The sequence below is a fragment of the Monodon monoceros genome, unplaced genomic scaffold (genome assembly GCF_005190385.1).
Source record: "Monodon monoceros isolate NGI ecotype Baffin Bay Population unplaced genomic scaffold, NGI_Narwhal_1 Super_Scaffold_18, whole genome shotgun sequence".
NCBI lineage: Eukaryota > Metazoa > Chordata > Mammalia > Artiodactyla > Monodontidae > Monodon > Monodon monoceros.
In genome coordinates this window covers 94,193,539-94,216,694 of record NW_021703774.1, presented here as the reverse complement: position 1 = coordinate 94,216,694, position 23,156 = coordinate 94,193,539, and the positions used below count along the sequence as shown (strand labels likewise).

Sequence of the window (23,156 nt, the reverse complement as noted above, 5' to 3'; positions counted from 1 at the left end):
AAGCCAGTAACCAAAGATAACAAAGATGAAAAGGAGACAGTGGAATAGTAAGAATGTAACTCTCTCAAAATGCTCATGCTAAACTACCTCTGGTATTATAGCTATGCTATAGATCATGAATGTAACTTTAGACAAAAGTTGTAAAATCTTTTGACAGTTCCAAACTTTTGTCTGCCAAAAGCCAAAGGAGAAAAGCAGGAATGAGTTTTAATTCCTCTAAGGTCTACAATGGTTGAGTCTCAACTACGATTCCTGACTCCTTTATTTATCTATTATCAGAACTTTGCCCAGTTCCTGGCACAGAGAAGGCAAAATATGAATGTTTGCTGAAAAAAGGAAGGAAGAAAGAGAGGAAAGGAGGAAGGGAGGGAGGAAGGAAGAGAGATATAGGAAGAATGAAAAGAAGCTTGGCTCAGTTGAATCACAAACTGAATACCTGCTACCTGAATGAATGATGTTAGCTATAACAATGGTAGGATCTCACTGAGACACTCGTGGACCTGACACCATAGCCATGCCCCGGTGTCAATGTTTCATCACCCATCCATCCACATATTTACATACAGACAATCTGTGTGGCTCAGAATTTATGCCTTTGCCAATACTTCAACATACTAAAAAATCTTTATTCATATCACATATCCAGTAGCAAGACAGCTTCCTTCTTTATGGTACTATGAGAATCCACAAGCCCTCACATTTACATTTTTATCGTATCTACTTATATGGGATCCTGCATCAATCAAGAATAATTTGGGAAAAGCAGAATTGACAAAAGGAGATATAAAAAGACAGTTAAACACAAAGAGATGATCCCAGATCATACTCTGGGAAGAGACTAATACCCCCCTTTTTTTTTCACCTCCATCCTATTTAATATTCTTACAGTTAAGCTGTTTTCTCCTAATTCAAAATACCCATGAGACATAAGTTCTTCTGGTTGTTTAGTTCAACTCAATATTGTCTTGATTCACTCATTGAATATGTTTACACCTTTAAACCCACCTCATCTTACTTTATAAGGGCTACAATTTCAATAGGCATTTCAGCTGTCTGATTTTCATATGGAATTTTTACCCTATCCTCTAAACCTCTTTTCTCCATCAGTGATAGTTATCGTTGCATTTGGAATTGTTTCAATTGCACATAAATTACTGCTCTCTTCTCTTGGTTCTAACTCTCTCCTTCTACAAACTCCCTAATACAATCAAATGGACTAAATGAAAGAAGCTCACTCCCTCTTTTCAAAGCTCCCCCTGGAGCCCCTCAATACATCCCTTGCATGTCACTGGAGGGTGCTGGAAAAAGAATGGGTTTTGAGGGCTTCCCTGGTGGCGCAGTGGTTGAGAGTCCACCTGCCGATGCAGGGGACACGGGTCCGTGCCCCGGTCCGGGAAGATCCCACATGCCGCGGAGCGGCTGGGCCCGTGAGCCATGGCCGCTGAGCCTGCGCGGCGTCAGGAGCCTGTGCTCCACAACGGGAGAGGCCACAGCAGTGAGAGGCCCGCATACCGCAAAAAATAAAATAAAATAAAAATAATGGGTTTTGGAGCCAGGAAGATCTTCTGGTTTCAAATTGCTTAACTTCATGCAAGTTACTTAACATTTTTTGAGTCTCAGTTTCTTCTTTTGCAAAAGGGTGATAATACAAAATGATAGAACCTTTGTGAAAATTAACTTACACCCCCCCACCACCAAATTAACATGTTCCAAGGCACTAGCTTCTGTACAATGAGCATGTGCTATAAGAAAACTGAGAGTCAATGAGGTCAGGTTACCGGCCCCACATTACACTGATTTAGTAGTAGACCCAGGATCCAATCTGCAGATCACAAATTAACATGTTCCAAGGCACTAGCTTCTGTACAATGAGCACGTGCTATAAGAAAACTGAGAGTCAATGAGGTCGGGTTACCGGCCCCATATCACACTGATTTAGTAGTAGATCTGGGATCCAAGCCCAGGTATGTCTAATCTAAATCTACCTCAATAAATACTAGTTCTCTTTCCCTTCCATCCAAATCCAAACAAGCATGTCCCTCACGGAAGCATCCTGTCCTTAGTAGCTAAAATGCCCTGTTCTCAGAGAAGCCTTCTTTATAGCCTGAGTTCAAACTGATTATTCTCTTCACTGGGCTACCACAGTTCACTCGATATTCATTCAGACATCACACAGTGGCTGAATGCTTCCCAAGCCCCAATTGCTCTTCTAGTACAGGGATGAGTTTTTGAAACGTTAAGGTTATTTCTGCATGAGCCTGGATCCTTGACTAGACTGTGAACTTCCCGAGGTCAGGAAAGCCCTTCTCATTTATCCTCATACCAGCTGCCCTTTTCTTTACTTTCTGCAAAGCATCAGCTCGGTGCTTTGTGACCACATGGAGGCGTGGGATAGGGAGGGTGGGAGGGAGGGAGATGCAAGAGGGAAGAGATATGGGAACATATGTGTATGTATAACTGATTCACTTTGTTATAAAGCAGAAACTAACACACAATTGTAAAGCAATTATACCCCAATAAAGATGTCTAAAAAAACCAAAAAACAAAGGTTTTTTAAACACACCAGGGACAGGTTCTAATCTAAACTCTGCCACTGTTTTGACTGCATGACTGTGAGAAAATATTAATTTTCTGAGCCTGGGTTTTATCACCTCTAAGTGATTAGACTATCCATGTCACATGATTGTTGTGAACCATTCTGTGAAGGATAGCGTTTTATGCAAATGTAAGGGGTGACGAGGTTGCTATTGTTGATGTCTCATTGTTACTATTTAATACGTGAATGCCAGGATCAATGTTCTGCAGATCACTTGTGCACTAGCAGCTGGAAGGTCTGAAGTTTGGTTCCATATCAAGGCTTTCTGAATTCTATTACCTCACATCTGCTGTTGAGCCTCGGCTCAGAATCAACTTCTGAGCCTCTGATCGCTGCCTGCTGGGAAGGGTTCCTGGTCTCCACTGCTGGAGATCCTAATTTGGGCTGCCAAGCCCTGGTGCCCCGGGCTGTGTGCCTGAGACCTTGTCTCAGCAGCCTGTTCTGTCCTTTGTCTCCTCTGGACTTGCCTATTCTGACCAGCCTGCCTTGTCTCACGCACATGTGCCTTGCTCCACTTCACCACCTCTTTGCTTCCCTGGTGCTGCCCTGCTCTGTCCTACTTCTCAGCGTCCCAGTTCCAGAATGCCATCTTTTCGGTAAGCCTGGATCAGCACGGGTCTCTAATGACCAAGCGACTCTCTGTTAGAACTGCCTGCAAGAAGCCTGCCTGCCTACAGTCCAAGCTGCCATCCTTACCTTGGCTATCTCAGTCCTAAATGTACCACCAGCTACCCCAGCCTCTGTAGTCAAACCCATATCAGGCATCAGGGCTGCTTTAGATCCCTTTTCTTTTGGGGAAACAAAAACAAACATACACACACACACACACACACACCAAAATCTTGTGGTCTTTCTGAACCTCCCATCTCTTTTGTCCTATGCCCAGCTTTTCCAGACTTGGCCAGCTTATATATTGCCAAAGCGCTGCTTTGTTCTCGCCATGCCATTAACCTGACTGCTTTTGCGTGCTTCCTTTGCAACCTTTAATGTGTTTCCTCTTTACAAATCCCTTTAAGTTCTCCCTTCCAAGCAGATGAAGCTGAGACACTAGCACACTCACCTCATAAAATTTATGCAAATCCAATTAATCCAATCAAAGCTTGTTTGTGTAAAAGCCTGTCTTATGTGCTCTTTAAAGTCATTCCCCATGAATGGAAATCTTAATTAGATGACTAAATTTAGAAGGATAGAGCACCTTGCAAGAAAACCAAGCACATTTAATCCTTAATGCCATAAACTGGAAAATCTGAGTTTCACCTACCAAGAATGATACAGTTCCATTACACATAAATTTTAACCCGTGCTTTCTAAAAGAACTGCACACTCATGTCCTCACATTTCTAGAGCAACATGTAGATGCATATTTTTCACTTTAGTATCCAATTTAAAATGAGAAGACTGAAGACATTTACTACACAGGTGAGCACACCTGTTATGTAATTTATAAAATGCAAGTCAAAATGACCTAATTATAGAAGCAAAACACAGCAATAGTAACAAAAATATCCTAACCAATTTAAATTTTAAATGTGCATACTAACATAAGCTTTCATAATTATACAAATATGGATCTTTTAGCATTGTCCATGTTGCAAATACTGATTTAAAATCATGTAATATATGTGTCAGGGGGGTTAACTTCTCAGTAGCTATCTAACAGTTTATTTCACAATGGTATGTTTATTTAAAACAAGGAAAATATAAGCACTCTGGAACACACTTGCCAGCCAAGACCCATGTGATGAATATTGCCGTAAAACTCTGAAAAGTATTCTAATGTTTCTCCTTTAGTTTACTAAATAAAAATCAGTCACAGAAATAAACTTACTTTGTAAGACAGGTAGATTTAGATGTCCCATTTTGCAGACAGATCAAGTGAGCCTAAGAGGTTAGACTGTGTATCACAGGTTTACCTCTTCAAGCAGATAAGGGAATCTGGACTTCAAACTCTGAGTATTACTGTAATGTACTTTTTACTAAACATCCTTATGTTCTGAACCTAATTGCCTCTGTGTTAGACACCTTTCCATTCCAGACATTCTTGGAGTTTCTTCAAACAAGAAGGTTTCTCCAGCCTAAATGACTTTGTGTTTGTTCTTTGCTTGGAACACCCTTGCGTCACGTCCCTGACTAGCTAACATCACCTGCTCTCAGAACTCTCTTTCATTCCCTTCTCTTTCCCTCACCCCAGCCCACTCACTGTCAGTTATCACGATTAGTATATTTTAACTCTTCACGCACATGGGACTGAGTTCCTTGAGGACAGGAATCCTTTCTTCCATTTGAATGTGTAGAATCGCTTACACACACAAAGCCTTGTCCGGGGAGGACTGGTAAATGTTTTCTCAAGAATACATGAAGAAATGAATTACTGAATACCAGGTCATTGTGCTTTAATGTGATTGTTACGAGACCCTTGCATGTGCACCCGTTTGATTCAGAGAGGAACTAATTTGCACTTGTTTGATATTTTACTCTAATTGGGAAATCCTGAATTTCAATGAAAAGTATCCATAAACAGTAAAATCCTAATTTCATTTTCCTGGTTCCTCCTGAAGTTAATTGAAGTTGTAAGTGATTTGCCTGCCCCAGCAGCACTGAATCTTTCTTTACTCATTAATGTCATTCTCTAAAGCACCACTAATTTTTATCACTCTCCAAGGAAAGAAACTCTCCTCAAAAATAGTTCCATGTATTGAGTCAAATGTTTCAACTGTTAATCTATGGTTACTAATGAAAATGTATACAGTATGATTCAGAGACCCTGAGTGACAATAAAATCATGACTCATCTCATTTAGAAACCCTGCCAGCCATCTGAATTCTCCTTCAGAACACCAAAAAAGTTTTCCAATTTACCATACATGCAAATTTCACACGTAAAATGTACTGGTGGTTTAATTTACAAAACAGAATGGAAGATGATATGCTCTTTAAATCAACCAATTTGTTTTGAGAAAAATAAAATAAAGTATTGAAATAAAGAAAATGTCACAGTTGATGAAGAAAGAGCATGTGCTACATAAAAGCTTAAGTAGTGACAATTTAAGTTACAAAAGTATGTGCAACGGACAATTAAAGACATGGGGAAATGAAATAGTGGTTACAGAAGCAAAACTTGATGATGTTAAAGATTTTTAAAACAAAATGATAGGTGTTTGAAATATTCTTCATATCAAGTAAATAAGATTTATTTTGAACTACATTCTACATAACTTTAAGTAAATGAAAAAAATGAAGTGAGTGTACATGGGGAAAATATTTGAAATCAGGGATCACTGGCAAATAAAGTAAAATATTAAAGGTGGGTTTTGGAAAAATAATTTGGACTTTACAATTTAAGTATCTGTGAACGGGTAAAATTATAAATAATTTTAATTTATGCTTCTCTAATTCTCTTCTAAAATACACAAATAATTACTTATATCTACTATTTGAAAGGCACTCTATTAGGCATTATGTGATGAGCAAGAGTCAAAGATATACGAGACATATTTGCTGTTCTATAAGCATTTATAATCTTCTGACGGCCATAGTATTTAAATGTAATTAACTATAATGCATAGCCATGCAGTATACTACATTGTACATGCTACATACAATTGAAGCATTTTAATAGTCATTTGATTCCAAGAGGGCAAATACAGTTACAAGAGGTTGCCTGGAGTTCTGTCTTAAGGACTGAAAGCCCAGATCAGTCTCAGCTGGTGAGAAAATGCCACCGTCTCTTAGCAACGTCTGTTGTGGCCATGGGAGCAGAACAGTGTACATCATCATATAGTGCTTCTGCCTACTTGATGAAAAGTTTAAGCTACTCCCTTTACAGATGAGATAACTAACCACAAGGTGACTGGATACTGATCCCAAGGCTAATGTATTAAGAAAACATTTTGTATGCAAAATTCCTGCTCTATTTGCGAGGGGTGAAAGTACACCTGAGACACATCATTCAGTGCTGGTGCCACACCTTAAAAACACAGGACATCCGAAGCAAAGTCAGATGTGAGTGGCCAAAAGGGTAAAATGGACTCAAATCCATGCTATGTCAAGATGAAGACTTTAAGTCTCAAGAAAGGAAGATTCAGAGAGAAACCATCTAGGTGGTTCCAGATGGCTTCAAAAGGTGAGAGAGACCACTGAGCAGAAGACAGGGAGACAGAGTTTCATTGTAATATAGAGCGTCCTAATAGTCAGACTCGTTTCATGCACAGAAAGAGCTGCTCTGGGGGCCATGAGCCAGTTTTCTGCCCTGGGTGAGGTTCAAACACTTTCAAACCAATTATCTAACGATACAGCGGCGGGAAAGCTACTTGACTTTCTCAAGGTCTCAAAGGTTGAAAGCAGCAGAGCAAGGAGGACAGCTCAGGTCACCTGCCTGTGAGTCCAGTGAGTCACTGCTCCTTTTATTTATTTATTTTAATTTCAGATTATCATGAAACCTGCGAATACAAAATTTATTACCAATTCTCTGCATTCACTATTTCCATAAAAGAGTACATTATTGCTACTGATCCTTTTTTTTTTTTTTTTTTGCGGTACGTGGGCCTCTCAGTGTTGTGGCCTCTCCCGTTGCGGAGCACAGGCTCCGGACGCGCAGGCTCAGCGGTCATGGCTCACGGGCCCAGCCGCTCCACGGCATGTGGGATCTTCCCGGACCGGGGCACGAACCCGTGTCCCCTGCATCAGCAGGTGAACTCTCAACCACTGCGCCACCAGGGAAGCCCTGATCCTTTTCTTTTGTCTTGCTTTCTCTCCAGCTCCCCATCTCACACCTGCAACAACTCCTGTTTTATGGAAAGTATATAAGGGGAAAGACTTATATTAAAAAAAAAAAAAAGGAGTTTATAGGAAAGATAGATTAATATTGACTAGACACATCAAGGAAAGAATTATGAAAGAGGTATGATTGAAGTTGCCCAGATTAAAGAATAGAGATCATTTAATAGATGGAAACAAACAGCAGAGAGAATTACAGAAAGCAGAGAGCTACACTTTCTCAGGTCACTGCTGTCTCGCAGGAAATGGCACCACAAGATTGAACCAAGTTTTGAGAATGTCTCTAAGTTCCTTCAAAAAAAAAGAGGAGACTTCAAAACCTATAAATATATAATTGTCTATCCTTTTCTCTGAAATATATTTATACCAATAGTTTTTCCATGCCTCTAACTAGTTGCCAAGCTTATGCCAAACTAGTACGCCAAATGTAGTAACTATGTCTTGAATGCAGTAGATAGGCTATATATCAATTATATGTAGTGTGATAATTTTACTGTGTTACGTAAAAGTCACATTAAAAGAACTTAAATTCTGGGAGTATGGATGGGAGATTGAAAGGCAGAGGAAGGCAAAATCGGTATTTCTTCACCACTTCCTTCCTCCCTCCTCAGGCAACACCTCTAACAAGAGCTCTCCTCCATACTTTTAGCTCCTGTGAAACACATCATCGTAGGTTCCAACTTCTGCCCCAAGCTCTGCTAACCCCATCTCCTTCCTTTGTCTCTCCAGCCCCGGCAGCTGTAGTAGTGGCTTTCTGCTATTGCATAAACTCTGGGTGGCCTCACCATTTCCTGTTCAGCTTCTCAACTTTCCCATCACCTGTGTAATCAACTCCCTAATTATATTCCCTCAGTTTTAAATTTAAAAAAAAGAACTTAAAGGTCTGCGTATTAAAAATGGTTAGGTTTTTGTTATATCCACTTGTGGCAAGTTTCAAATGTAGTTTTACTTTTTGTCTGAAAAGATTTGATGTCAGCAACATAAAAGAAGGCATCATAGAACCAAGTGATTTGGGAATTAAATGCTCTTTTTCCTTATCTGTTACTATGTCTTCACTATCACAGATTAACTGCTAATTGTAAATACAATATTCAGGAAAATGTTTTCAATTAGCACTATAGTGTCATAAGGAAAAAGCTATCATAATAATCACATACTCTTCATCTCTATCTCCCAACTAATATTGCTATGCAGAACGATTTGCTGCAGGCGGCCTTAACCTCTCCAGGAGATGACAAAAAAATTGGTACTGGAGAAAAGAACCATCTCTGTGTTATTAAAAGCTCATATGGAGACATTCTGCCCAGGCATGTCACTTCCTTGCTGTGGGGTCATGGGCTAGTTGCTTAATCTTTCTGTGCCTCAGTGTTCTCATCTGTAAATTGAGATAACAATAGTGCCTACCTGTAATGCTGTGAGGATGAAATTAGTTAATATGTGTAAAGTACAACAAGGACTGATGTATACCAAGTGCCCATATATGTCAGCAATTGGTGTAATTTCTCATTAGCTGCATGGTCTTGGGCAAGTCATTTAATCTCTCTGGCCATTCATTTGGAAATTAAGAGATGAAACTAAATGATCTCTAAGGCCTCTTTCATGACTAAAAAGTCCCAGCTACAAAGAAGCATAATCTCTCTCACAGTGGATTCACAAATCTTTTCCAAAAATGGAGTGGAAGAAAAAGCCTGACAGTGTGGCTTGAATAAAGTGTCTACTGGATTCCTCTATCTGTATTCTAGACTGAGCCCCAGGAAAAAGGAAAAGGAGACCCCCCAAGGAACCATGTGATGAAGCCAGCAAGAAGAAGAAACAAAGGTCTCTTTGTGAAAGACCAAAAGGGTTGTCACGTAGTTTTGACTAAGTCTCTTCATTCATTTTAGTAACTGAGTAAACCCCACACTGGAAAGGCACGTGTGAAGGAAGAGGTCATTGCCACCAACCCAAAGATAGTGTTTTGTTTTTTGACTGGAAATGTCAGGAGCTCATTTTAAATTACAAGATGAGGCCCCAGGTGCACTGCCTTTATCCAAGACTGCTCAATTTTTCTGTTTGGGAGAACATGGCATTCTGCTTTGATGAGATCTCTGGAAATACAAGATGCTTCTCAGTGTCAAGAGTGCTTCTGTGCACCCCAGTGTGAGAAAAAGCTAAATCTGAAATCTCGATTAAAAAATCTCGATAGAAAAGTACAGTTTCTGCTGGCACTACTGAGAGCACCCTTTCAAAAAAGGGATCATTATGCTAGAAACACAATACACAATTTCCTCAACATAGCAGGGCTGGTTATATCAACACAAATCCTTAGAGAAGAAATGCCGTAAGTTATTTTGGTAATATGCAGATATGTCAGGACTACATTTGTATTTAACTGCCCCATGATTTCATGAGTGTTTTACTTCCTGACACTGCTTTGAAAGATTTGGAAAAGGGGAAGATCGGCTCTAATTCTGGTTTTGGGATTTGGAGCAAGTCAGGTAACTTCTGTAAGCCTTATTTTCAGGGTATGCTACACATGGAAGGTACTCAACAAATATTTGCTCAGGGAAAGAAGGAATGAGGAAGCGAGGGAGAGAGGAAGTCCGATAGTCACAAGCATTTTATCAGAAAGGTCACACTCCAAAGAGGCTGCTGTAAGTCTTTTTGCTATCATATGTTAATTAACAACTAAATTAGCATTGTAGGTATAAAATGATTTTTTACTGATGAAAGTAGTGACTTTTAGTTAGCATGATAAGTGCTAAAATGGACTCTTAATTGGTGAAATTCAAGCTATTGAACTGGATTGACTAAAATAGTTTGGAGATACTTCCTACCCTTGAATGATCAGGGTATAAGACTCCAGGGAGGCCTGTAACCCATATCCCAGTGACTTGTTCTCAATGGATAGGAAGGTTTCTGCTTGAAGCATGTCAGTCTGAGGACACAGAATCACACCTTGGCTATGCTGAACCTTTTATACAGGGTTTATACACTTAAAACGCATCAAAGGACAGAGAGCTGCCAGTTCATTAAACTTACAGAATAGGCTGTAAGGAATATTTTGCCTATTTTAATGAATGGTTATTAAGTAACTGTGTGCCCAGCAGAATTTGGTCATTATAACCTCATCATCACAAACTTCGATTAGTCCCTGGATAATTTATTCACCAAAAATAACCAAAGAGTTGGGCATGATGAGTCAGATTACAAAACCCTGATTTTGAGATGCTCAAGTCTAGTGATAGAAACATGAATAAAATTAAATACAACATAAAGCACAATATAAGATTATTTTAATGCCATAATGTGCTAAAGCCACAAAGGAATCATAGAGGAGAATGCAGCTACCTCATATGGGAAAAAGGATCTACTTAGAGGAGTTGGTGCTAGGTCTGAAAAAGAATGTTTCAGAAATATTATTTTTCCTGAGGGGAAGGATGGGAGAACACTATAAAGGTTAGAAGCAAGGGAAATAAAAGTGAGTTCATATAAAAAATTACAAATGTATTAAATACCAAAAACACATACACACGCACACGCTTCCACTCACACATGTTCTCTCAGTGAGAAACGTCCACCAAGACTGTCTGTAAAGTTTTAAATGCACCTGAACTGGAAAAAGAATCTCTAGGATTCTGTTTTTACCAAAAAAAATGGTGATTTTACTGACAGTGGTTCTCAAACTACATCTGTCATAATAAGACTAAAAAAGTAAGCAGCCTGCTGAGTGAAAACTGGCATTCTCAGAAATAGTTTAAATAGTACTGAATATAGAACTCCATTTCACATATTTTACAATATTTCCCATCAAAACGATAGTCTTATGATTTTCCAAAGTCTGTTTAAAAGCTCTTCTTCTTCCTAGGTTAAGGTCTCTGACATCAGAACTTGCCTCCTCGAACTGTATGGATGGGAATGTTGAGCTGGGAGAAGCAAGTTCTATTGGCTATTCCACTGGTTTTAGGAACCAATGAAGTTTTGTCTTTGAACACAGATTTTATATTATTTTTAAAATTTTTATTGGAGTATAGTTAATTTACAATGTTGTGTTAGTTTCAGGTGTGCAGCAAAGTTAATCAGCTATACATATACATATTAAACACAGATTTTAAATTCCCCTTTTCATGTCTGGTTGTAACTGAGCCTATACATTTACAAGCATAAAGACGCTGTAAAGAGCACAATGATACATAATCAATATGCTTAAACTCTCCTCTACCTTCTAGGAATGCCACCATTCAGGCTATGAATCAAATTAGTGGGCAATGGCAGGTAGCCAAGGGAGCATTGGATTTGAAGTAATAGATTCAGATCCTAGATGTGGCATTTACCCAGTGGAGGAATTGCGTAAGCTCCCTAGATGTGTTAGTTACCACACATAGTACCTGGAATAGTTAATATGAAGAGTAAATGGTTTACCACATCCATTCAACAGAAATGATTAAGGACACCTGATGTCCTTTTGCTGCGTAGCACCAATAAATGTTACTGGTATTTATGTTAAAAGAGCAGCTATCACTTAATGCATGCTTATGTTTAATTCTTAAAAGATAATGTTAAGTATCATCTCAATTTACAGACAAGAAAGCTGAGGCTTGGAGATATAATTTCATGCATAGTGTTTGAACTCTTGAAGGGCAGTGACTATGCCTCTCTCATTATACAAGTCAAGTAATAGCACTGTGCCTAGCACATAGTAGATGCATTATCATCATTCCAAACTTTTACAAATAATGACTTTTGGGTACAGTACAAATTTAAAAATGAATATGATACAATGCACACTTAACAGATGGTATCAACATTGCTCCCTGGAAACATTATTTCTTTCAAATTACACAAATGAATGGGATGATTCTTTATAATAATCTTGACAGTAAGAGCTTATTGAAACATTTTGAAAAACGGCATTGAGTATTGGAGTAATAGACTGTAATAATTAGTTAGGCCATTTCATACTGTTGTCTTTTTATTTTTGCTCTTCTTTCTACAAGAAAATAAAAAAAGAAGTATAAAACACTTTTCCGTTTTTCTACTCCACAGAGTAAGTGTATTCAGCTGGCAAAGCCATGCTATAAGCAGTCTAACCATCTCCAATGACCAAGCAGCTACACCCATGTAATCTGCTCACATTATGTTTTCCACATATGCATGAAGTGACTTATTGTCTCCAAGGTGCATATACATCCGTCTGATTCTCAAGAACAGTTCCAAAAGGTAGGAAAGGCAGGAAGGAATAAGTCAACATTTTTCAGATAAGGTAACTGGTGCAGAGAAGCAACAAGGATGATGAGTGACAGGGGATGGAGGGGGAGAAGGGGAGAGGAAAAGGAAGAAGGGGCGTGGGAGGAGAAGAGGCAGAAGGGAGGGGGAGAGGCAGGGAAAAGGAAGGGAAAGGAAACACAAGCTGGTTTTCAGGTTCCTGGGCCTTTGCTTCCCCTTACCCCCATCACAATCTCCTAATCAGTATGCAAAGGGGAGGGGATAAGTGAAAAAAGAGAGATCATCAAAGGAATGCAGGGAGGAGAAGGGAAAGAGGGAGGGTGAACATGAATGAATGAATATGAATGAGAATATCTAAGTAAAGCAAGGGCCCAAGAGACCTAAGGAGGAGTTTAAACAGATCCATAAATCCTCAAAGAGTAGTTCTTAACTTTTAGGAATCTTGGGCATTTCTGACAATCCGATAAAGCCATGGAGGCTCTCACTAGAAAAATGCGTACATACACACACACATACATACATATGTACATACGGTATTTTATAATACAATTTCAGTGTGTTCACTGCTCCCCCCCCCCCAAATCTAGGGCTAGGTCCCATTTTAAGAAACATGTCTTAGAAACAGAGGTCCCCTCAGCTCTCCGTGCACTGCAGTTTGCAGATCTAGAACCAGAGAGTGGTTCCACAGAAAAGCAGGTGCCTGAAGCACTGTGCCAATGTGTGCCACAGAGATAAGAAACGCGGCTACAGATCAGAACAGAAATATCTCTGAATCCCTCCCGCTGCCACCAACCTCTCCATAACATTTCAAGCTTAATAGGAAACAAAACAATTTCCTACACTACACATTGAAACCACTGTCTACACTAGAACACAAAGTTTCCCATCAAACCAGAAAAAAATGAAATTGAAGATAAAAGTTTTGAGAAAAATTTGACCCTTGTAGTATTGAATCCCTATGACTAAATATCTTTAAAGATTTGTTTAATGTGTAAGGGCAAAGGTACATAAAAAGAACTAAATGCACAGGCTCTGACGATTCTAGCACTGTCATTGTGGGACTGTGGACTGGTCATCTCATCTTTTTACATCCAAATCTCCTTCATAAGTTTATTGTGAAGATTAATTATACTAATGGACTGAAAAAAATTAATACAAGTCTGACATCTAATCTCACTAAACATCCTATTTCTCATTTATAAAGTGGGCTTAATGATAGTGCCTACGTTTAAAGACAGTACTATCATGGTGAGGATTAAATGAAGTAACACATTAAAGGTACATTACACAGTGTCTGGTACATAGGAAATATTAGCTAGTGTTAGCCCGCTGAAGAAATGGAGGAGTCGTCAAAGGCAGAAATCACTGACTTGACTGGAAGAACAGAGTTCTAACTGAATTTTAGTGTTCTTGCTATTCAGACCCCCCAATTTTTGTGGGTGATGGATTGAACTAGGTGGCTTCTGTTCACCTCAAATATTTTATCAGCCCTGGAACCCACTAACAAAGGTCTTTTGCTAGGTGCCTTAAATAGGTTGTCTTTCTTTTTTTATTATTTCATTTATTTACTTATTTATTTTTGGCTGTGTTGGGTCTTCGTTTCTGTGCAAGGGCTTTCTCTAGTTGCGGCGAGTGGGGGGCCACTCTTCATCGCAGTGCGCGGGCCTCTCACTATCACGGCCTCTCTCGTTGCGGAGCACAGGCTCCAGACGCGCAGGCTCAGTAATTGTGGCTCACGGGCTTAGCTGCTCTGCGGCATGTGGGATCTTCCCAGACCAGGGCTCGAACCCGTGTCCCCTGCATTGGCGGGCAGATTCTTAACCACTGCGCCACCGGGGAAGCCCAAATAGGTTGTCTTGATGAATTATCCCAACCTTGGGAGGACTAACAGTAGCTAACACATATTCAGCTGGGCACTACTCTGGTACTTAAATGTCAACTCATTTTATACTCATAGGATTCCAGGAGTGGAGATGGGTGGAGATAGTAGTGGGCACCCAAGGCAAGGTTCAAGGAAGGAGAGGTCTATGGGAGAGCTTTAGGCTTTGATTTAACAAGATGGACCTCTGGATATAAGATGGCTTTCTGTCTACTTCCACCACATTTAGTGATGCAACATCCTTGGTATAGCGGCAGTAGCTCCATGCCTCAGTCTCAGAACCCAGAGGGAGCTTCCTGGGGATGCAGGCATAAACAATCAGAGATGCTCCCTAACCCTCGGACCTACCCCACTCAGTGCTGGTCTTCTCTGTCTTGATTCTGACTCTATGAAGAGGGATGGTCTAGCTTTGTCTCCTTTAAATCATCTGTGTTGCTCAGAGGTCTAAGGAAGAATAGGGGCTAGTGGCCACTGTATCCAAATTTGAGGGGCAGAAACCATTGTCATCACCAGGTCTTTTAATCAATGAAAAACAGAGATCACTAATTAAATTTATATCTGTAAATTCTGTAGGTAGTGCTTGGGTGAGTACATACAGATCAAACTGAACAGTACCTGTTTTCAAAGAGTTTATAAACCATGTCATCTTTGTAAATGAGCCCAAATTACAGGTGTTTTCTGAAAACACAATTAAAATCATAATATTTCACAACACAAAATAGACTCGGGGATGAAGAGTGTAAAATTATCTTACACAGATATTTTAATAATAGAAGAGCCCTACACTACTGTCCCCAAAATGTCCTAAAACACCACCTATCAGACAAGTCCCTACTCAATTCCCAATAAATGGAGAAAAACTCAGCCTGACATTCCAGGACTCAGCAATGAGACCCTAGTCTTCCTCTTCTGCCATATACCCCTGCATTCCCCACACACCACTCTTAGAAACAAGACAGACCAATCACTGTTTCAAGAGTACAGACTGCATTTTCTGCTACCAAGCAGTCACTCATGTTCACACTGCTGCTTTCTGTGATGTCCTGACTCAAACTCCATTTCAGCCTCTCCTTCAAGTCACATCTCAAAAGCCACCCTTTTCTTCATGAAGCCTTTCTTCTCCTCTCCAAATAAAAATGATCTTGTCCTCTTTGAACCACCAGAGGTCTTTGCGGTATATATATATATGTAAATATGTACATAAACACTTTTATTATGGTGATTTACATTATGACTTTTGGCATGATTACCTAATTTCCCAAATTACTGTAAACTCTTAAGGATTAGTGACCATGGTTTACTTCTGAAATTACCTTTATAACCACTACTCTGGCTGATATGGTGCTTGCAACACAGGAATTCAATAAGCATTTACTGAATTACTATTTTACTAATAGTGTTAATGAAATAGTGATCTCTTATGGAGTATCAACTATGGGCAAAGGATGATATTTATATATTATATCTCATTTAATATTCAAAATCCTGTGACTTAGAAAATTAAGGATTAAGGAGCTATAAATTAGTTGTTCAAGGTTACACAGCAAGCAGAATCCCCAACTCTTACCATAACAGCAGGATGCACTTTGAATCTGAATCCAAACTTGTCAGACTCCAAACATGTGCCCCAAGTCAACACTATATAAAAGTGATAAAATTTAAAGAATATTTTCCTTTTAATTTTTAGATAAATAAATTTGGCAAATTTGAAACAAAACCACAGATTGTGGCAGTGAGGAGAGCAACTTTTCAAAATTAACTTTAAGGATTAGAATGAGTTTTCAAGATTAAAAATATATATAATGAAGAATCTGTATCACTACAGTCCAAGAAATGTAAAAGATGGGGAAAGAGACCATTTGAGGCATTTATTTAGAAGAATGACTTATGAGTAAGCTGAATTTGCATATTGTAATAGAAAGGCGCAGGTTTGGGAGCGTGACACAGTAGGGTTAAAATTCTGGATGTAATGTTTTTAGCCTTGGTCCTCGGGCAAGTTACTTAACCTTCCTAAACCTCAGTTTTGCCAAAGGGTAGGTGACAGTAATAATAACTGCTTTCATAGATAATGCAAGTATTAGATAGGTATAGGGTATATAACCCAACAAATGATGGGTACTACTAACATTATTATTAATAATATTGTTTTCATGCAAAGTGACTGTGCTAAGCCAGTGTTCTTGAGAAGAATGGAAAAGCAGGGCTGCCATTACTGTTCCCAAACTTTCACATTATGAGAGTGTAATATTGGGAAGAGCAGAAGCAGAAACAAAGGCCCGCAGCACAGCTAGCCTGAATATCCAACATTTCCTTCCCTTCAGACTGACTCCCAAATTCTCTCTCTTGTAACTAATGAACTGAAAATCAAAACATGGAAATCAAGTTGGATCCTCCCTTTTAAAATCTCTCAAGAATATTCTAGATCCCCACCCAAGCAGCCTTTCTCATCTTCTTTCAGAGAACATGTTTTTTGGAAGTAGGACAAGCAGTATGGCATTTGGCATCAGTCTCACAGGCATCAAACACCACACCCACCATTTTTGTTTTCAGGTGCTTCTAGTTTATTATCTGATCCCCAGGGTCCTCAAATGTTAACTGGAGAGACTATCTCCTGGAAGGGATGCTCTGAGAAGTATATGTGGCCATGACTATTCAGTGCCCAGCACAAAGCAGGTGCTCAATAATGACTAATTAATTCCCTTTCCCCTCTATGGTTCCCCCTAAGTGGAGAATAATCAAATTCTTTGGGAAAATATGTTATGTCTCTAAATGGCACCTGCCACCATGGATGGATGGTTAGGATCTGAAAAGTGCTATCTCATTTAAATAAGCCACAGAATTGTAATCACCAAGGGATGAGTTACAGACATTACTGATTATGGCTGTACCCAAACCAGTGTCCTGAAAGTGACAGGCTTTTTTCTTAAAAGAAAAAAAAAAAAAAAATCCTTGAAAAATCCCTGAGCTATTCAGTCTCCTAGAAAACACGTGTCTGGAAACTCAACATCTGCAGAAAGCAAAAGGGCCCAAGAATGACCAATTTATTTTTTTCTCTTACAGCTTTCCACATAGAGGAGAGAGAACACAAACATGAAGCTGGATTTGGGGTTTCTGATATATTTTAGCAAATTACAACTGAAAAAAAACAAAACATTTTCTGGTGCAAGGTCTAACACTTTTCAAAACAGTATTCTTGGAGCCGTATTTGACGTCAACTATCACAGTACCTGTGATAAAGTTACTTTGAAGTTATCAAGAAGTTCTTTGGTTTGTGGAATTCCATTATGTGTGTTAGGAACTTTTCATTATTTTGTAAATTATTAACTCATTTCCTCTAAAATCAAAGAAAACATGAATATCCAAACCTAACAGATAAAACAGATATTCTTAACATTCATTATTGCAATTTACACATTCAACCACTGGGGAAAAAAGTCCCTTTCCTTTCCCTCTTCATTTTTAATTTCTTATTAGTTATCTGTTGAGAGAGAGAGAAAGAGAGAGAGAGAGAGACAAGATGAGCTGTACCACAAGAAGGGAACCTCCAATACTTTGACAGTATTAAAGGAACCATAATAATTATTTTCTGAAAAAACACCACCAATTCTCCTACCTATAACTTTGCACCACATTCACATACGTAAATTATTATACGATTATCATTCTAATAATTACATATGTATATCTGTGTATATATGTACGTGCATGTGCCCGTATAGATACACACACAATCCAAAAGGCATTCTCAGAAAAGCTCTATGAGAAAAGGACTTAAGCCGCCCAGGGAATGGAAGAGCGTTTAAATAAATCCTGTAATTTAGGCTCAGCTCCTGCTTTTCAGCAAGCACTGCTACTGGAGCCTCTTCATTTAGGAGGGGTCTCATGTTCTTTTTTAGATATTTGTTCCCTGGTCAGCTTAGTCTAACTGGCACTTCCTTTCGAAAGGGAAGGAGGCGGTAAAAAGGGAATTTGCGCCCCGACTCTGGAAGCAGAAGTCCCTTCCACACCCCAGCAGTTGATCGCCGTCTCCCTCCCGATGGCCCCGCTGCTGCTCGTCTTCCAGTCGCAATGTGAGAGGTGGCAGCCAGCGGAGCAAGGCCACAGAGTAGATGAAGTCAAGATTCAACCGGATAACTCACCTCCTCCCCAGCCCCGACTCCCACCCATTACCGTCTACAGCCCCCTTCCCTCCCATCCCCCTCCGTGTCACGCTAAGTTGCAGTCACCGCGGGGGGTAGCGGGGGTGCGGGGGCGGCAGGTGGGGAGAGTTGGGGGCTTCCTTCGGACCCATACCGACGCGCCCTAGAAGAATGTCCTCTGGGGAAGGGGCTGCCGCCAACTTGGAGGAACTTAGAAGGCAAAGGCTGCCGCGCCCCGACCTCAGCGGGGCCTCAACCCTGAAGGCGAGGGGCGGAAAAGGGCAGTCGGGGCGAGGGCGGGCACCCCCGGGCTTACCACGAGCACGGGGACCCCGGCGGCCAGCGAGTAGAGGAGCACGGGGGGCACGGCGCTGCTGTCCTCCGGGCCCGGGTAGGGCTTGCGGTAGGCGCTGTCGTGGCAGAAGAAGCCCTGCACGTTCACAGTGAACGTGTCCGTGTATTCGAAGTAGTACGCCAGCATCACCGTCCCTGCCATGATCACCATCTGGAAATAGAGCATGCTGCTGGTGAGCGCCGCGGGCAGCCGGGGCATGCACGCCTCCCGGGCCGGGGCGAGCCGAGCGGGCGGCGGACGGGCCCCCTCCCGGGTCCGCCGAGGCAGCCACCGGGGGCGCGGCGGCGGGGGCGGCGGGAGGACGAGGCGCGGGAGGCAGGATGGAGCCGCCAGAGGAAGAGGCGGAGGCAGGTCCGGGTTTCGAGGCGCCGGCTGGCTGCGGAGGAGGTGGCTACCCCCGGACGAACCCCCGCTCCCCTCCCCGCCCCCTGCCCGCCGCAAGCACCGCCCGCCCGGGCGCGGGGTCGCGCGGGAGGGCGGGAAGTCCCGGGCGGCGGGTCGCGGCCAGGCGAGACACCGTCTGCTATGCAGCTGCGCGGGGTCGAGCCCCCAGGCCCGCCCGGAGGAGGGGCGGACCGGGCGGCGGCGGCTGGGACAGTGGCACCTGTACCCCTCGGAGGGCGGACGCAGTGGAGCAGGCGAAGCTCCTCACAGGGGTAAAAACCAAAAGGGGGGAGGGGAGGCAGTGGAGAAGGAGCTTCTAGAAACTCCCTTCTGAGGCAGCAGCTGGGTGTTTTAGGAAACCCGCGCAACGCCTGGGAAAATGGTGCGCGGACGCCTCTTCGGAGCGCAACCCCATAAAGCGCCAAGTGTCGATTGCGCGCATCGACTTTCAGCCGGCGCCTCTTTGGATTCCTTAACCCCGTGCAGGACACACGCCCAGCGCGAGTTTCTAGGCGCAATGAGAAACATCATCCCAGAGGATTTTAGATTCTGAGTTTTTTTGCTTCCCGCTCCAGCTTCCTAGGGCTTTGTATGTAAAAACAGAAATCGTAGCTCGGAAGTTCCCGAAGCATCATGTCTTGTACAACGGCCCCTTCCTCGTTCACGTAGTCTCCTCTGGCTCATCTTCTCAGTTTCCCTTTATTAGCTGCTTGTGAGACGAGGCACTGCAGATTCCTGGGACGCAGCAGTGGCAGCCCCTAGAGAAGGGAAAAGGGCCTTTTGCCTCACCTCGCTATTCCCTGAGTTCCCAGGTACTGCCGGGATTCCCCAGGGGTCAAGTGAAAGGAGAGGGAGACAGAGGGCTCACGCCACAGGCATACAAAACACACCCATACGTTGGGCAGGCACGCGTGTGCGTGGGTATGTAAGTAGCTGTGCAACTGCATGTATGTAAGGAGCCTGTTTCGTGATGCCATATGGGTCCCTGCCTGCAAGATTAGGCAGCCGACTGAGGGGGCTTAGGGAGGGGTGGAGCTTAGTGGAACCTGACACTGCTTACCTTTCACTCCGGAGAGCAGGTAGGAAGCCTGTATGCAAGGCGAGGGGATGAAAATACTCCTAGAGCCCTGCCCTTCTCATTACAACGTGGAATTATTTTAGGAGATTTGCAGAATATTCATGTTAATGGGTTGTAGCCTGATGATTTTTAGAGGTGGGCCTTTATCATCAGGAAAAAACACTTTTAAGCTAAAAAAGGCCTTTTAAATTTGCCAAGTGATTGGTGGTTTAGGGATGAGATAATAATGGCAGTGTGACTTTCTTTAATGTAGAATTATTTTATCCTCCATGTTATTACAGACATCATTTAATAACTAATTACTTAGTGCTTACCAGGAAAACAACACCGAAAAACCTATGTAATAAGCAATTTGGGGCAGTGGGAGCAAACTGTTCCTAAATGGACAAGCAAGACTTATCATACGATGAAAATATAACTACTACAAAGATACATAGTCTAGTGCTACATTCAGAAAATCATTCTAAGACTGTAAGGGTGTTTAAACTGCAAATCTGGTTCTAAATCCTGTTTAATAGAATTTTTGGAGGAATGGTGTTAATTTAAAAGGATAGTTTTAAAATGTAACTTTGGATTAAGGAGAGTCTAATGTAGGTAATGTATTCAAACTGATGAAAATGTGCATTACTTTTGAAATTAAAATGCACTGTAATGCACTGTTCCGGTGTTATGTGTGCCTAGTACTGTTCGTGTAACAAAGCCGGGTCCTCGTCTGTCCTGTTCACTGCTCTGTCCCCAGCATGAGCAATGTATGGTATACTGTAGATATTTAATCTTTGAATGAATTAAGGAACTTACTCCTCTAAGAACAACAGGGAAGTGTTTTCACGTATAAAATTTACATCAAGGTTAGGGAATCCCAATCTTTATGTCCCCAGATAAACCTAGCCTGTATACTTATTTGGCACACAGGGCAATGTTAGAGCAACGACTCTGGTACTGCCTCAGTTCAAATCTCAGCCCCGCCATTTACCAGTTCTGGGAACCTGGGCAAAATGCTTAACCTCTTCCTGCCTTGGCTTCATCACCGGTAAAATAGGGATGATACTCGTAACTACTTTACAAGTTGTTATGAGGATTATTGATGCTCATTTCATTATGTCTGGCACATTGTGTTTAAATTCTATAAAGTTTAACCTTTAGTCATACATGTATCTAGCCTGCCTTAACCCAGGTCGTTATAACACCCATCACCAGTCACTTCCTTCTCTTTTTATTGCTTACAAAATGATTCTGGGGCTTCCCTGGTGGCGCAGTGGTTGAGAGTCCGCCTGCCGATGCAGGGGACACGGGTTCATACCCCGGTCCGGGACCCACGTGCCGCGGAGCGGCTGGGCCTGTGAGCCATGGCCGCTGAGCCTGCGCGTCCGGAGCCCGTGCTCCGCAACGGGATAGGCCACAACAGTGAGAGGCCCGCGTACCGCAAAGAAAAACAAAAACAAAAACAAAATGATTCTGGGTGTATCCATATTTCTGTATATATTTTTCTGTAGATTTGTGCACATTCTATCTTCTCTTTCAGATGGTATCCACCTCAAGAATAAGATATTATTTTCCTTCAGAATTCTCAATATCCCCATGATTTGTTCATTTTAGATGGTCAAAAAGTGTTGTTGACCGACTCATGGTTGACTAACCATCCAATGCTGAAATTCAAGGTTAATAATCTTAACTCACATTATAAAGATACCAACATTAAATTAAACTTCCATGAATATTTGAACAGCTTGGCTATACATAGAAATGGTGTGAGGTGGATGAAAGAGCATGAGCAATATGCCTTTGGGCTGGTTACTTTACTTTCCTGAGCCTGAGCTTCTTTGGGGACAAAATGAACTAATTTTCTTACCTCTGGGCTTTGTACCAAGTAAGTACCAAAGAAGGTACTTATTTAGGGCGTTTCTTCATTTTATTTTCCGGTGAATCATGTAAGCTAATTCTTTTCCAAAATACGTTTTTCAACTTCAAAGAATCCTTTGGAACCCTGCCTCAATTCTTTTTTTTTTTTTTGCGGTACTCGGGCCTCTCACTGTTGTGGCCTCTCCCGTTGCGGAGCACAGGCTCCGGAACGCGCAGGCTCAGCGGCCATGGCTCACGGGCCCAGCCGCTCCGCGGCATGTGGGATCCTCCCGGACCAGGGCACGAACCCGTGTCCCCTGCATCAGCAGGCGGACTCCCAACCACTGTGCCACCAGGGAAGCCCCTGCCTCAATTCTTAATGTAACTATCTGTTTCTAGATTTAAAAAAGCCCTACTCATATTTAATCTTTTGGAATCTTGCCCAAATTCTTAATTTAATTTAATTCTTAGGCATATCATTGTGCTTTCAAATGTATTGTAGCCATCAGTCTTTCTTAACAAAACACTGTCCTGTCCAAATTCTCCCCATGTCAGCTCCTACCAAAGTGAGTAATGTAGGTCAAAAGTGTGGTATTTATAACTCTTTTATTTTCCAACTTCCAGTGATTCATATTGTATTTATCTGTGCATGACTTAACAACCACTCCATCCCACCATGTTTCTCCACCTATAAAACATGACTACTGGGACAGATCTTGGGGGAATCATTTATCAGTTCCAATACCTCCCATCTACCCACCCCAATACTCATGCTCCAGTAAGAACTAGTAAGGTGCTAGACTGGCATAGAAAGATATAGTCCTTGTCTGTATGGTTTATAACTTTTCTTCTATAGATAGAAGACAAATGTACAAAAAGGCAAGGTGGAGGGGACCTTTAGGTTGG

At 41.5% G+C, this 23,156-nt stretch overlaps 1 protein-coding gene across 2 annotated transcripts in view; it reads right to left on the bottom strand.

The window, feature by feature from the left end:
- The window catches only part of PLPPR5 (phospholipid phosphatase related 5), a 127,284-nt gene extending 107,931 nt beyond the window's left edge, over positions 1 to 19,353 (bottom strand). Inside the window, exon 1 of one of the 2 annotated variants that reach the window (XM_029229971.1) lies at positions 18,911 to 19,353. In XM_029229971.1, coding sequence (XP_029085804.1) covers positions 18,911 to 19,147 — 237 coding nt within the window. In that variant the 5' untranslated portion in view covers positions 19,148 to 19,353. The remainder of the gene's footprint in view (positions 1 to 18,910) is intronic. The other variant, XM_029229972.1, reaches the window with a different exon arrangement.
- Positions 19,354 to 23,156: the final 3,803 nt, after the last annotated feature.